Source organism: Salmo salar, chromosome 12, assembly GCF_965601325.2.
Source record: "Salmo salar chromosome 12, fSalSal1, whole genome shotgun sequence".
NCBI classification, from domain to species: Eukaryota; Metazoa; Chordata; class Actinopteri; order Salmoniformes; family Salmonidae; genus Salmo; species Salmo salar.
The window spans coordinates 38,962,721-38,976,786 of NC_138302.1; the positions used below are offsets into that span (position 1 = coordinate 38,962,721).

Below are 14,066 nucleotides of genomic sequence, written 5' to 3' on the forward strand. Positions count from 1 at the left end.
CAAGTGTTGCCTAGTTACAGCAGTTCTACATGCAAGAGTGGGCCACAATTCCTCCACTGCGATGTGAGAGACTGATCAACAACTACAGGAAGCGTTAGGTTGGAGTCATTGCAGCTAAAGGTGGAACAACCAGTTATTGAGTGTAAGGGGGCAATTACTTTTTCACACAGGAGCATTGGTTGTTGCATAACTTTGTTTATAAAATAAATAATCATGTTTTTGTTGTTGTAATTTTGTAAACGCAGGTTCTCTTTATCTAATATTAGGTTTTGATTGAAGATCTGATAACATTCAGTATCAGAAATATGCAAAAATAGAGAAAATCAGAAAGGGGGGAAAATACTTTTTCACGGCACTCTAGGACAGACACTTCAGAACAAACTTCCTTTAGATTTTTTGGGGGGTACTATCTGTTGTTCCATGTAGTGACTGTTATTCAGTATGTTCGTATGGGCTAATTCAATATTTAATCAAATAATAGTTTTATTCATTTTTTTTTACATTTCAAGGGGTCTTAAAATTCTAAATCAAATAACTAAATGATCTTTGGTATGACCTTAAAACAATTCCATATGTTAGCTCAGTAGAACCCCCGCCCAGCTTAGGCAGGGCTTCGACTCTAGTCTAGGGAGTTAACGAGTCAAACATATTCTGATTATATTGATTTGGTGGTGATGATGATGGGCGGCAGGTAGCCTAGTGGTTATGCACGTTGGGCCAGTAACCGAAAGGTCGGTGGTTTCAGTCCCTGAGTCATCTAGGTCAAAAATGTGTCTGTGCCCTTGAGCAAGTAACTTAACCCTAATTGCTCCTGTAAGTAATTTTTACATTTTAGTCATTTAGCAGACGCTCTTATCCAGAGCGACTTACAGTAGTGAATACATACATTTCATACGTTTTTTTTTTGTCCTGGCCCCCCGTGGGAATCGAACCCACAACCCTGGTGTTGCAAACACCATGCTCTACCAACTGAGCCACAGGAGGGCTCAGTTGGTCGCTCTGGATAACAAGTCGCTCTGGATAACAGCGTCTGATAAATGACTCAAATGTAATGATGATGCTGGTCTAAATTCTATCATCAAATCCAATTTAGACCAGTGTATTCGATTTAGATTTTTAAAAGTAGCCTGTTAAACAAGTCAAACGATTCTGATTATATTGATTTCAATGATGATGATAATACAATGATGCTGTGATGATGATGAGGATGACTGCTGGTATCATGAAATGAATTTAAGACCAGTGTTTGGGTTACACTTTATAATGATTTTCATGAATAAGCCCTATAAATGCTTTTGAATTTTAACACTTACAAAAGTGCTGGCTGTAGCCGTTTTGGGGCCTTAAGCGAGATTTGGGTGGGTTGCCACCCCCGACCGTGGGGGCAAAACATTTTAATGGCCCCCCACTTGGCCGCCCTAGTGGTCGAGCCACCGCTAAACAAAAGTTTTGAAATATTTACGAAATGTGTTCATGTTTATAAACATTTATAAGCAAGTTATTGGCACAGTGGGTTATACAGTGTGAGTTGAGAGGTCAGTGTGAGTTGGTTGAGATGACCCTGTAGTGTTAATTGCTATTGACTGTGCCAAGGCTATGTGGTGAACGGTTCATTTGACTGAGCCGACTCCCTGTCTGCAGGATGGCACCCGAGGTGGCAGCTGTGGAGAGGAAGGGCGGGTACAACCACCTGTGCGACATCTGGGCAGTGGGCATCACCGCCATCGAGCTGGCAGAGCTGCAGCCACCCATGTTCGACCTTCACCCAATGAGGTTAGTGTTTGGACCCGTTGGCATCAGACCAGGGTTCTTTTTTCTTTTTTTTTAAAGGAGAGTGGACTCTCCTTTCGTATTTTATTGTTTTTGACAGAAACCGTTATGAAATGAAGAGCAGACAGAGAGAAGGGGCCAGTAGGTGCAGGGAGTCTTATCCATGCAGGCAGGGGATTCGTATACACTCACACCCCCCATATGTACTTGGACAGGGAAGCATATATTTTTTGGAACTCTATACTCAAGGATTTTGGATTTGAGATAAAATGTTTCATATGAGGCGACAGTACAGAATGGCACCTTTTATTTGAGGTTATTTTCATACTTATCTGTTTTAGCGTTAAGAAATGAAAACACTATGTTGCTAGTACCCCATTTTGAAGAAGTCTAAAGTATTTGGAGAAATTCACTTATAGTGTATTGAAGTAGTCAAAAGTAGACAAACTCGTTGTATGCATTTGCAGAACATAGAGAAAGCGGAACATAATTATTTTAAATGTATGCTTAATAAATTAGCACCTCTGAGTAAAAGCAAGGATTGTAAGTGTAAGGACTGATTCCCTGAAATACATAACTGAACTTTTTTTTTTTTTTTTTTTCAGAGCCCTGTTTTTAATGACCAAAAGTAACTTCCAGCCGCCCAAGTTGAAAGACAAGGTGAAGTGGTAAGTGTCTTTTAGGCTTGCTGCCTGCAACATTACCTACACCCTGGCCAGTTCTATTTCGCTACTTGAACACACCGTCCTCTCCCGCCCCAACTCTTATACATTAGAACTGGATGGAAAAAGAGACGTAATACAATATTAACGAATCGAATCAAAATGCTGCTAAAATATTAACAGTCAGACACGCCTGTCACGGCGGTAAAGGAGCCTCAGATTCGTGTCGATGTCATTTGACTCAGAGAAAGGCTGTTTTTTTTTTTGTGGGGAGGGGCTGGAGAATTGACAGCCTAACTCGATTTACACATAATATGGGGTCAGCTTTCATCCCAAAGAGGTTTGATCGTTATTAGCATATAAATTGAATATTTATGATCGAATAGGCAGAATATATATATTTTTTAATCCAATTTCGTTCTCCCTCCCCAAGGACCAGTAATTTTCATCATTTTGTAAAGATATCGTTGACGAAAAATCCAAAGAAAAGGCCCTCTTCAGACAAGCTGCTGCAGGTAAGATGATCAGCAATGGGATTGTAGTGACGTCATTGTGTAGATCAAGGGATTTGTTTGCCGCAGTGACAACCCATAGAGCATTGTTAGTAAGTAACTCTTTCAAATGTTCTCAAGGTCAAGATTTAGTGAAACAGTGTGAATATTTGGAACTAGAGCCCTCTTTGCATTTGTTATACGTAGACTGGTTAAACGGGCAATATGAAGTTGAAACAATAACTTCACTGTTTTTGTACACAGCTGAGGGATGGTGCTGGAGAAATGTAACCACTCTCAAATGTATAGAAAGAGCTAACAGATGCAAGGACTGACCATTCATGATAGTGTATCAAAATGATAGTTTTGAAGGTATACAGTGTTTGTTTTTTAGTAAAACAAGCTTATATTTTGGGTTCTGATGGGGTACAACAGTTGAGCTAAGCTCATGAGGCAGTTAAAAGATTCCTCAAGAATCAATGGGTAAAAATTATTTAAAAGCCCAAAAAAGGATGTCGCAATCGCAGAAAGTGCTGCAGTTTTTACATAGCAACTCTTATTTACTAGTAGCCTGAGGTTTGTGTTCTTAGAACTCTTCCATGTTTATTACTCAAATAAACATGGACAGAGGAACCCACCTAACTCTTACAAGCTCAAACCTTTTTTATATTTTATCTTAGAAATCTTGTTTATCAAATCATTTGAAGATCTACTGCACTTATAGTGCCTTTTACACATTACTCTTTAGCCTTCTAATAATCTATTGCACTGGCATGTGATAAAAACAGCATAATATCTTGTGTCATGCTTGTCTGAGGCAAATGGCACCGTATTCCCTATATAATGCACTACTTGACCAGGGCCCATATTTGGGACGCAGCCATAAATGTTTTGTGTCTGTCTGGTGTTTGTATATCAGTTCATATCAGATGCAGCACTTTAGCCCTGAATCGAATTGTCCTAAGGGATGGATAAAGTTGTATCTTATCTCATCTTAGATAACATTTTCCCCATGCCAAGCCAACTCCTATTTTATTCAACTGCTATTTGGCTCAAGAGGGAACAACCATGGCAGGAAATGTATTTATCATTTTTTAAATAATTGAGTGCTATGATTAATTTGACAATATAGGTACCAAAAAAAAGTGTTTTATTCGATTGCATTTCTCATAATGCAATCTTTCTGACACATGGATTTTCTTGACTGAATCTGGCCCAGTCTCCTACAGTTAGTCCCAGTCCCAGATTTGTTTTTATAGTCTTGCCAACTGCTATGGTCATTGCCCCACCAATAGCCATAGGATTTGGCAAGACAGCACAAACAGATCCGAGACCAGGCTATCCTACAGTATGAACTCAGCTTCATTGTTGTCCCCTGATGTTTCCCCAGCATCCCTTTGTCTCGCAACCCCTGAGTCGAACACTGGCCATCGAGCTCTTGGACAAGGCCAGCAACCCGGACCACTCCTCCTTCGACGACCACTTAGATGACGAGCCCGAGGAGCCTGAGGAGGTACAGTGGAGCTGCAGACACTAACCAGTAACCTTTGCCTCTAGCGAGGGTGCTAGTCTGTTTCTGCGATCTTGCCAACTCTTTGTCACTCAGCGTCAATCCAAACATTTGGCATGACTATTCCATAAGGAGTTGGCAAGATAGCAGAAACAGATTGGCACCCAGGCTAGGTTGCCTCGGAGGTTGCCATTTTAAAATGGTGACATCGATTCTCACAGTGGAATAGTAATAATTTCGATTTTTGTTTTCTTTCCTGTAAATCCTGGTTACCGGTTTTGATTGATCAAGGCCCTAAATCATTTTAATTGACTGTAGAGGACAATAATTGGTTAGAGAGCATCAAATGTACTTTGTTATACAGAACACTTTGTCACTGTAGGTTTTAGGGGTCAATTTAGTCTGTGTATAATGCACAGCAAGAGCTTGACGAGAGTGCTTTTGCTATTCATAGCCACAGTATTCACACTCAGCAGTACTTTCTAACGTTGCCAATATTATACTAGAATACACTGACTGAACATTCTGTCCTGTTCATTGGCTCTGTTGATTGCATATTTGTTAGACAATTACAGAATGTATAATATTATACAGCATCTATATATTTTTGTTTTAATTTTAAAGATGTACTAGCCTTAGCATAAGCGTTAATTAGCCTCTGGCAGCAGTCACTTTGTCCAAGGTCCATAATACCTGTCTGTAGGTGTTGACTGTAGGTGTTGGAATTCTTTAGGCCGTTTCACCCCCTGCCCTGTCCCAAACTGCTCCGGGGTAAAGTTTCCCCTCGGTACAGATCTATGATCAGCTTCCCTTCCCCCAATCCTAACCTTAACCATTAGTGGGGGAAACGCAAAACTGACCTGAAGATCAGCGTCTAAGGGCAATTTCACCCTACTCCTCCTCAACTCCTCTCATCAGTTGGGCTGAGTGTATCTGCCTCTCTCCTTCGCCCTTAGTTGAAATACAAGAGGGTCGTTTGGCTCATACTGGGGTGCGTTTCAACCTGTTGACCCCCCCCCTCCCCCTTTCTCTGCAACTCCCACGTATTGCCGTTGGCAGAGAGGTACCGTGTGTGTGGAGGCATTGTGGGCCTACATGTGTGTGTTTGCCTGCTCTGGTAAATTAGATTGTGTGGACACAGACATAGATGTTTTGTGCATGAGAAGTGTGTTTGGGTGTACACACATGTGCTGAAATTGTTTGACGTGGAGAATGGTGTGATACCATTGGGTCCTTGCTAAAGCTAAAATCTATGCTAAACCTTACCTTTTGAGGACTTAGTCCCACTTTACAGTGGGTGACCATAATAAATATTTACATCAGATAGTGTAATTACAGTGTCGATACTGTAGCTCTACATGTAAATACAAAGGTATCGGGGACACTTATTGTAAATTGGAACCAAATGCTATTTGTTTTTAACGGTAGACCCGTGTGGCTCAGTTGGTAGAGCATGGCGCTTGCAACGCCAGGGTTGTGGGTTCAATTCCCATGGGGGACCACAAGAAAAAGTAAGAAAAATGTATGCACTCACTACTGGATAAGAGCATCTGCTATATTAATAAAATATAAAATACAGACAAGAATAATCCTATAATATATCCCAAGATGAAGTTGTGCTGGTGAGGGTCCTTCAACTGCCCTTCGCTTCCGATGGTTTGGCTCTAAATGCTTTTAGTCTCTTCTTCAAAACAACCAGGCATTGAAGGATGTCATTCAACTGCCATTTTGTGCCCTGGAACTGTCAGTTCCACTGTGAGCCCTTCACATAAAGTAAAGTGCATGTCCTCTGATGCACGAGGGAGGACACACTGCTAAATAAATAACAGTGGAAGCCATCCTGGGACTACCTTGGCTGCCCCCAAATGTCACCCTGGTCCCTTCGTAGTGCACTACGTGGGCTGCTGTCAAAATTAGTGCACTATATAGGAAATGGGGAGGCATTTGGGATGCACACCCTTCTTATAGTCATGACACAGAAGAAGACTGGCCGCCAACTAATGATTTTCCCCACAGGGCTTAGTGGGAGGGCGGATATAAGGTTGACGACCCCCCCCTCAGAAGGGTCATTTTCATTACGCATGTGTCATCAAAGTGCGACATTCAGTGGTGTTATTTTTACACCAGCCTTTTTAATCAGGGAAACATGGAAGGTTGCCAGGAAGATGTGACTCACCTGAGTGTCCCAAATGGAACCCTATTCCCTATATGGTGCACTACTTTTGACTAGGGCCCATAGGGGTCTGGTCAAAAGTAGTGCACTAAAAAGGAACAGGGTGCCATTTGGTACTCATGCTCCGTCTGCAAAGACGGTTACACATTTGAATTCTTGTTCTTCTCTCATCATCGTTATCGCTGATTGTCGTTACATTATATTGATCTTATCAGAGAGGAAGAGGTGAAGCAGGATGTTTCACTTTCACCAAAATCTAAGCTTGTCGCATGCCTTCCACCTTTTGGCCAACAATTCCCATTGTTAGGGCGGAGACATGAGCATCTATACAGATCTCTGATCTTACCCCTTGATGCTATATACAGTACATTCGGAAAGTATTCAGACCCCTTCCCCTTTTCCAAATGTTGTTCTTATTCTAAAATTTATTAAATTAAATAAAAATCCTCATCAATCTACACACAATACCCCATAATAACAAAGCGAAAACAGGTTTTTAGAAATGTTCACACGTTTTATGAAAAAGAATAAACAGAAATATCTTATTTACATAAGTATTCAGACCCTTTGATATGAGACTCGAAATTGAGCTCAGGTGCATCCTGTTTCCATTGATCATCCGTGAGATGACCGTGTGTTGAGGCACAGCTCTGGGGAGGAGTACCAAAACATTTCTGCAGCATTGAAGGTCCCAAAGAACACAGTGTCCTCCATCATTCCTAAATAGAAGTTTGGAACCACCAAGACTCTTCCTAGAGCTGGCCGCCCGGCCAAACTGAGCAATCGGGAGGGGAAAGGACCTTGGTCAGGGAGGTGACCAAGAACCCGATGGTCACCCTGACAGAGCTACAGAGTTCCTCTGTGGAGATGGAAGAACCTTCCAGAAGGACAACCATCTCTGCAGCACTCCACCAATCAGACCTGTATGGTAGAGTGGCTAGACGGAAGCCACTTCTCAGTAAAAGGTACATGACAGCCCTTTGTGAGACGCGGTGTGGGTGAACGCATGATCACCGCATGTGTATTTCCCACTGTAAAGCATGGAGGAGGTGTTATGGTGTGGGGGTGCTTTGCTGGTGACACTGTCTGTGATTTATTTAGAATTCAAGTCACACTTAACCAGCATGGCTACCCAGCATTCTGCAGTGATACGCCATCACATCTGGTTTGGGCTTAGTGGGACTATCATTTGTTTTTCAACAGGACAATGACCCAACACACCTCCAGGCTGTGTAAGGGCTATTTTACCAAGAATGAGAGTGATGGAGTGCTGCATCAGATGACCTGGCCTCCACAATCCCCCCGACCTCAACCAAATTGAGATGGTTTGGGATGAGTCGGACCGCAGAGTGAAGGAAAAGCAGCCAACAAGTTCTCAGCATATGTGGAAACTCCTTCAAGACTGTTGGAAAAGCATTCCAGGTGAAGCTGGTTGAGAGAATGCCAAGAGAGTGCAATGCTGTCATCAAGGCAAAGGGTGGCTATTTGAAGAATCTCACTTTGTTTTAGTTACTACACTTTTTTGCTTACTACATGATTCCATATGTGTTATTTCATAGATTTGATGTCTTCACTATTATTCTAGAATGTACAAAATAGTAAAAATAAAGAAAAACCTTTGAATGAGTATTCTCATGAGTGTTCTAAAACTTTTGACTGGTAGTGTATGTAAATGTGATATTTCAGTATGTTATTTTTTATAAATGTGCGAAAACTTCTAAAAACCTGTTTTTGCTTTGTCATTATGGGGATTTGTGTGTAGATTGATGAGGGAAAAAAACACGAGAATAAGGATGTTACCTTACAAAATGTGGAAAAAGTTAAGGGGTCAGAATACTTTTTTTACACACCCCTCGCACAGTCTTCACATTTTGCTAAAAAAGGATTACACTGGATTTTTTACCTACAGATCTACACAATCTACTCCACATTTAAAGTTTAAAAGTTTGAGAAAAATGTCTAAAAGATGTCTTGATTGCATATGTTAATACTTGGTGGAAGCACCTTTTGGCAACCATTACAGCTGTGAATAATATTCTACCAACTTTGCACAACTCTTTGGGCAACATTTGTCCATTATTTTTGTAAAAATTGCTTCAGTAAATTTGGTTAGGAATCATTGATGGACAGGGATAATTAAACCATATCTCTGATTTTCAAGCAAATTTAATTCAGGACTGAGACTAAACCAGTCAGGAACATTCAACACTTATTGGAAAGCCATTCTGGTGTGTCTTTGGCATAACAATGTGTGTAATTGCCTTGCTGAAAAATGTAACTCTCTAGGTTTTCAGAAGACTGAGGCTGGTTTTCCTTTAACTTTTTACCTGGGCTTTGCTCCTTTCATATTTCTTTTGATCCTGACAAATTCCCCAGTCCCTGCCGATGACCAGCATACCCATTTCATAAAGCTGCCACACAATACTTGAAAATACAATTGAATCCCTTTTTAGATGTCATTTTAAGGCAGTGTCAGATGCGTACAAGCACATTGAAATAATATCAAACACACATAACAGTGCTTTACTTTCAAATACAGGGTTTTTGTGAAGCTTTCATAAACTGTACTGTAGGTGGAATGTATGTCAGAATGCCTGCATCCAAAAATGCTATTTTTTTTTACTAATGTATTACTAGCCTGGTCCCTGATCGGTTTGGGCTGACAATGACCATAAAAGTTGGCAATACAGCACAAACAGATCTGGGACCAGGCTAGTTAGTGTTGTACTGTTTCCCTCACTCCACTTTATCTGTTTTGACAGCCCCCTGTACCGGTGCCGCATCGGATTCGCTCCGGGAACACACGAGAAGGGAAGACCCTCTCTGAGATCAACTGTGAGTGTCTTCAGTAGCATTTGTCTTTATCCCTCTGGTATTAGACTGTTATAAGAATTACATTAGCATGCCGTAGTATGTCATAAGCAGTCATGACCAGGGCTGTTGCGGTGACCGTATTACCTCCACACCGCGGTCACAAGTCACGAAGGCAGTCAAATTCCACATGACTGTTTAGTCACGGTAATTTGGCTTCTCCAAGCTCTGATGCCGCTGATGGTCATTAGTTGCCTACCAAACTTGCTAGCTGCCTGGTACTCAGCATTCTATTGTCCTAATCACTCTGACATCAATGCAAATGTTTTCGAAAATCTAATCAAAGCCCATGAGATCATGTTGCACAACATTTCTATAGGCTATGCAATTGCGCGAGAAAACAGAGTAATGGTCTCTACTAAAAATAGGAGGGTCAGCTTTCTATAGGCTAGGCCTACTATATTTATTTCTCAACTTTCCTAATATATTAAGCACATTGCTTATATTTACAACAGGAGTACCTAGCTGGCATGAAAATAAACCACGGGGAAAAGCGACCTCCATTCGCTATTTAAGTGCATAGATGACATGTATTTTTTCCCGCTGCCCCTGTTTCGAGACCGGTGCATGATAATGGTCCATTCCAAATCAAAACACATTTCACACATATATTATTTAGTATATGTAAAGACAAGATTAAATCAAGAATTGTCTGATGGGTGACAATATTAGCCTATCACTTGTGAATTATATATTATCACTTCTGAATGATGCCCAGCATAAGAAAAAAGGACGCTTTTTTAAAAAACTTTTTGAATCATAGTCGCAAACATCATGTAGCCTAGCCCATAGGCCTATATGTTTTAGTAAGGTTTGCATCACAGCTAAAGTGGCCAAACAACATTAATGCGCTTTACAAGGGGTGTAGAGCCTAACAGGCATACATAAGCAGCGCGTGAGTTTCAAGTTTGGGGAAGATCATTTTCACCATAAAAATGCACCTTTTTAATAAAAGCATTACATGCATAATTGCATTTGCTGTGTTTTCCACTAATGGAACATTTACGCTTATAGCGTACTACCATGTGCGCATTGCAGCGCTTATAATGGGAAGAAATAGCCTAATAGTTTATCAACATTTTAAGTTAAACGTTCTGATCTGTTGCGTCAGCCACATTGCGTAAAAAGTTTTTGGGGATGCTAGTGGTTGTATTAATTTGGGATCTATCGCATCCCACAACTGTCCCAGACTATGTTTGGAATATTTATTTCTCGCACAGAATAGAATAGGTTGACTTTTGTACTATGGGGGATAGTAGATTGACATAGGCTAGTGCTGTCGCTGTTCGTTAGGCCTACTCATTGTTGGCTGACGAAAAGTAAATAGACGGGTCTTCCAATATCTTCAATATGCACCTTGGAATTGGATAAGGACTCACTCCGTTGCGTCCCCGATGTGTCTGTCTTCACTTGTAACCTGTGGGAAAGACCCGATCACGTGATGGAGCACTCAGGACAACTCAGAGTGTGATATTCTGTTCTTCTGAAATAGACTACATTTTCTTTATATCATGTCTAAAGTAAATAATGGATTTATTGTGAAGGTGTAGGCTATATTAAATAGATTTATTAGACTTTTTAAAATGCATCTGTGGCTTGTAGGCTATGTGTGGAAGCCAGGAGATGCTAATGTCTTTGTGCTAATTAATGGTCAATTACCGTGAGACCGACAGTTATTTGCTTGACTATCACCGGAAGATTAAAAACGATAAAAAAAATGTAAACCTTCTGTTTTGGACTCAACGTGTCGTTTTATGGCTCATACACGCATAATAAACGATCTACAGTTCTCTCCAAGCGGATAAAAGCAACTGAATACTTACTTTCTAACTTGTCATCATTGAGTGCATGAGATTACGCACTTGTGCCTGTCATGTAGTGAACGTGCGCTCTGAAGCAAGTTTTCAAGTGCCTGCATGGCTTACCATTAGTTGATTTGATAACAGCAAAAAAAAACATCAAGTACATCGATCAAATCCATGCATCATAAATTAGAAAATATCTGAAATTAGAAATTATATATTTTTGACAATTTGTTTTGTAATCTAGCAGACACTCTTATCAAGAGAGATTTACGGGAGCCATTAGGGTTAATTACCTTGCTCAAGGGCACATTAACCATTTTTTCACCTATTCGGATCAGGGGTTCGAAACAGCAACCTTGTATTTTGTTAGAATTTTTGAATATATTGTGCAATAGGCTATAATGTTTATTATACAAGGCGTGTCCATCCATTCCGTTCGTGGATCGCAAGTGTGACACAACACACACAACTGTAATGCGCTCGAGAAAACTATACTGCAAACTTTCACCCACTTTAAAATATCGGCCCAACTTTATGTTGTGTCAACCATACATTCAAATCAAATAATTCCATGTGTCCACCTTTTAAACTTTCACACATGTATGATTGGGCTGTTGATTGCCAGCGATCATCATTCACCACGTTGGCATATAATATAATCAATACACGACTTTCAAAGAGTAGGACATTTGATGCAAACACACTATATATACAAAAGTATGTGGACACCCCTTCAAATTAGTGGATTTGTCTATTTTAGCTACACCCGTTGCTGAGATGTGTATAAAGTCGAGCACACAGCCATGCAATCTTAGTAGACAAACATTGGCAGCAGAATGGCCTTACTGAGAGCTCAGTGACTTTCAACATGGCGCCGTCATAGGATGCCAAGTCAGTTCGTCAAATTTCTGCCCTGGTAGAGCTGCCCCTGTCAATTGTAAGTGCTGTTATTGGTCTAGGACCAACAACGACTCAGCCGAGAAGTGGTAGGCCACCCAAGTGCTGAAGTGCTTAGCGCGTAAAAATCTCCTGTCCTCTGTTGCCAACACTCACTGCCGAGTTCCAAACTGCCTCTGGAAGCAACGTCAGCACAATAACTTTTTATCGGGAGCTTCAGGAAATGGGTTTCCATGGCTGAGCAGCCGCACACATGCCTAAGATAACCATGCTCAATGCCAAGCGTCGGTTGGAGTGGTGTAAAGCTCACCGCCATTGAACTCTGGAGCAGTGGAAACACGTTCTCTGGCGTAATGAATCACGCTTCACCATCTGGCAGTCCAAAGGACAAATCTAGGTTTGGTGGATGCCAGGAGAATGCTACCTGCCCCAATGCATAGTGCCAACTGTAAAGTTTGGTGGAGGAGGAATAATGGTCTGGGGCTGTTTTTAATGTTTGGGCTAAGCCTCTTAGTTCCAGTGAAGGGAAATCTTAGCACTACAGCATACAATAATATTCTGCACAATTCTATTCTTTCAACTTTGTGGCAGCAGTTTGGGGAAGGCCCTTCCCTTTTCTTGCATGACAATGCTCCCGTGAAGCGAGGTCCATACAGAAATGGAATGTCGAGATCGGTGTGGAAGAACTTGAATGGCCTGCACAGAGCCCTGACCTCAACCCCATCGAACACCTTTGGGATTAATTGGAATGCCTACTGCGAGCCAGACCTAGTCGCCCGACCTCACTAATGCTCTTGTGGCTGAATGGAAGCAATTCCTCGCAGCAATGTTCCAACATCTAGTGGAAAGCCTAGTGGAAAGCCCAGAAGTGTGGAGGCTGTTATAGCAGCAAAAGGGGGACCAACTCCAAATTAATGCCCATGATTTTGGAATGAGATATTTGATGAGCAGGTGTTCTCATGGTCATGTAGTGTAGAAGTATACATTTTCCGTTGTTTAAAATTACATTCTAACATTTGCTTGCTCGTTTGCCATATTAGTCTGATGACACCATACCCTACAACGGGAGCTAGCCTGCCAACAACCGAACTTGATGGACAATGTTGATAGGCAGGTGGAATGAGGTCCAATAAGGTTGCAAGTTTATAGAGGGAGGCGGGATCAGGTCAGCACAGTGTTGTCCAATGAGGTTGCGGGGTGAGCCCAAAATACACATCCCCACATGTACTGACGTTGTACACAATTGTGCACAATGTTAGGGGAACCATTTTGGCTCGTGAGCGCTTCTTTCAAAACTACTGGCTGAAATGATACGAATCCTTTATAACGCATCTTTACAACTGCGTCAAGTGAGTAGCCACAATCTAACGTCTACTAAGGTCACTGTGACTGGTTAGGACATCTATAATGTCACGTTTATAACAATGTAACGAAAGCTTTTCAGATTTCTTCCTGATCGGTCCTTCTCATGACCTTGTGGTTAAGTATGGAAAACCACTTCCCCCCACATCTCTCCGGCTCTCATTTTTGTCACTCTGAGTGGCAGAGACATCACTTCCCAAGAGACTTGAATATTCGCCCTGCATCTGCAAAAGGCATATGGGGAACTGCTTACTGTTCATTCAGGGATTCTATATGTGAGGGTCTAAATCTTTGCCATTAAGTTTTGACTCCTTGTCCACAGGGATTATGGGGGAAGGTTCCTGCACTAGTAGGAATATGCCCATAAGCAATCTTTAGCGATCTTTAGCGATATGTTGTGCTTATGTTACTGTTCGACGCATGCGTTTTTAATTATTTTTTCTTTGCCAGGCCACTGGGACTATATTTCGAAATGTGTTGTGTGTTAATTTCTTAGTACTGCAGTTTGTTTAATTCACTGTTTAA

General features: G+C 41.3%; 1 protein-coding gene across 3 annotated transcripts in view; it reads left to right on the forward strand.

The window, feature by feature from the left end:
- map4k3a (mitogen-activated protein kinase kinase kinase kinase 3a) overlaps window positions 1–14,066 on the forward strand; it is a 99,713-nt gene that overhangs the window by 55,712 nt on the left and 29,935 nt on the right. For all 3 annotated transcript variants that reach the window (XM_045691311.2, XM_045691313.2, XM_045691312.2), the window contains 5 exons: window positions 1,642–1,773; window positions 2,376–2,438; window positions 2,866–2,947; window positions 4,314–4,436; window positions 9,369–9,441. In XM_045691311.2, coding sequence (XP_045547267.1) covers window positions 1,642–1,773; window positions 2,376–2,438; window positions 2,866–2,947; window positions 4,314–4,436; window positions 9,369–9,441 — 473 coding nt within the window. The remainder of the gene's footprint in view (window positions 1–1,641; window positions 1,774–2,375; window positions 2,439–2,865; window positions 2,948–4,313; window positions 4,437–9,368; window positions 9,442–14,066) is intronic.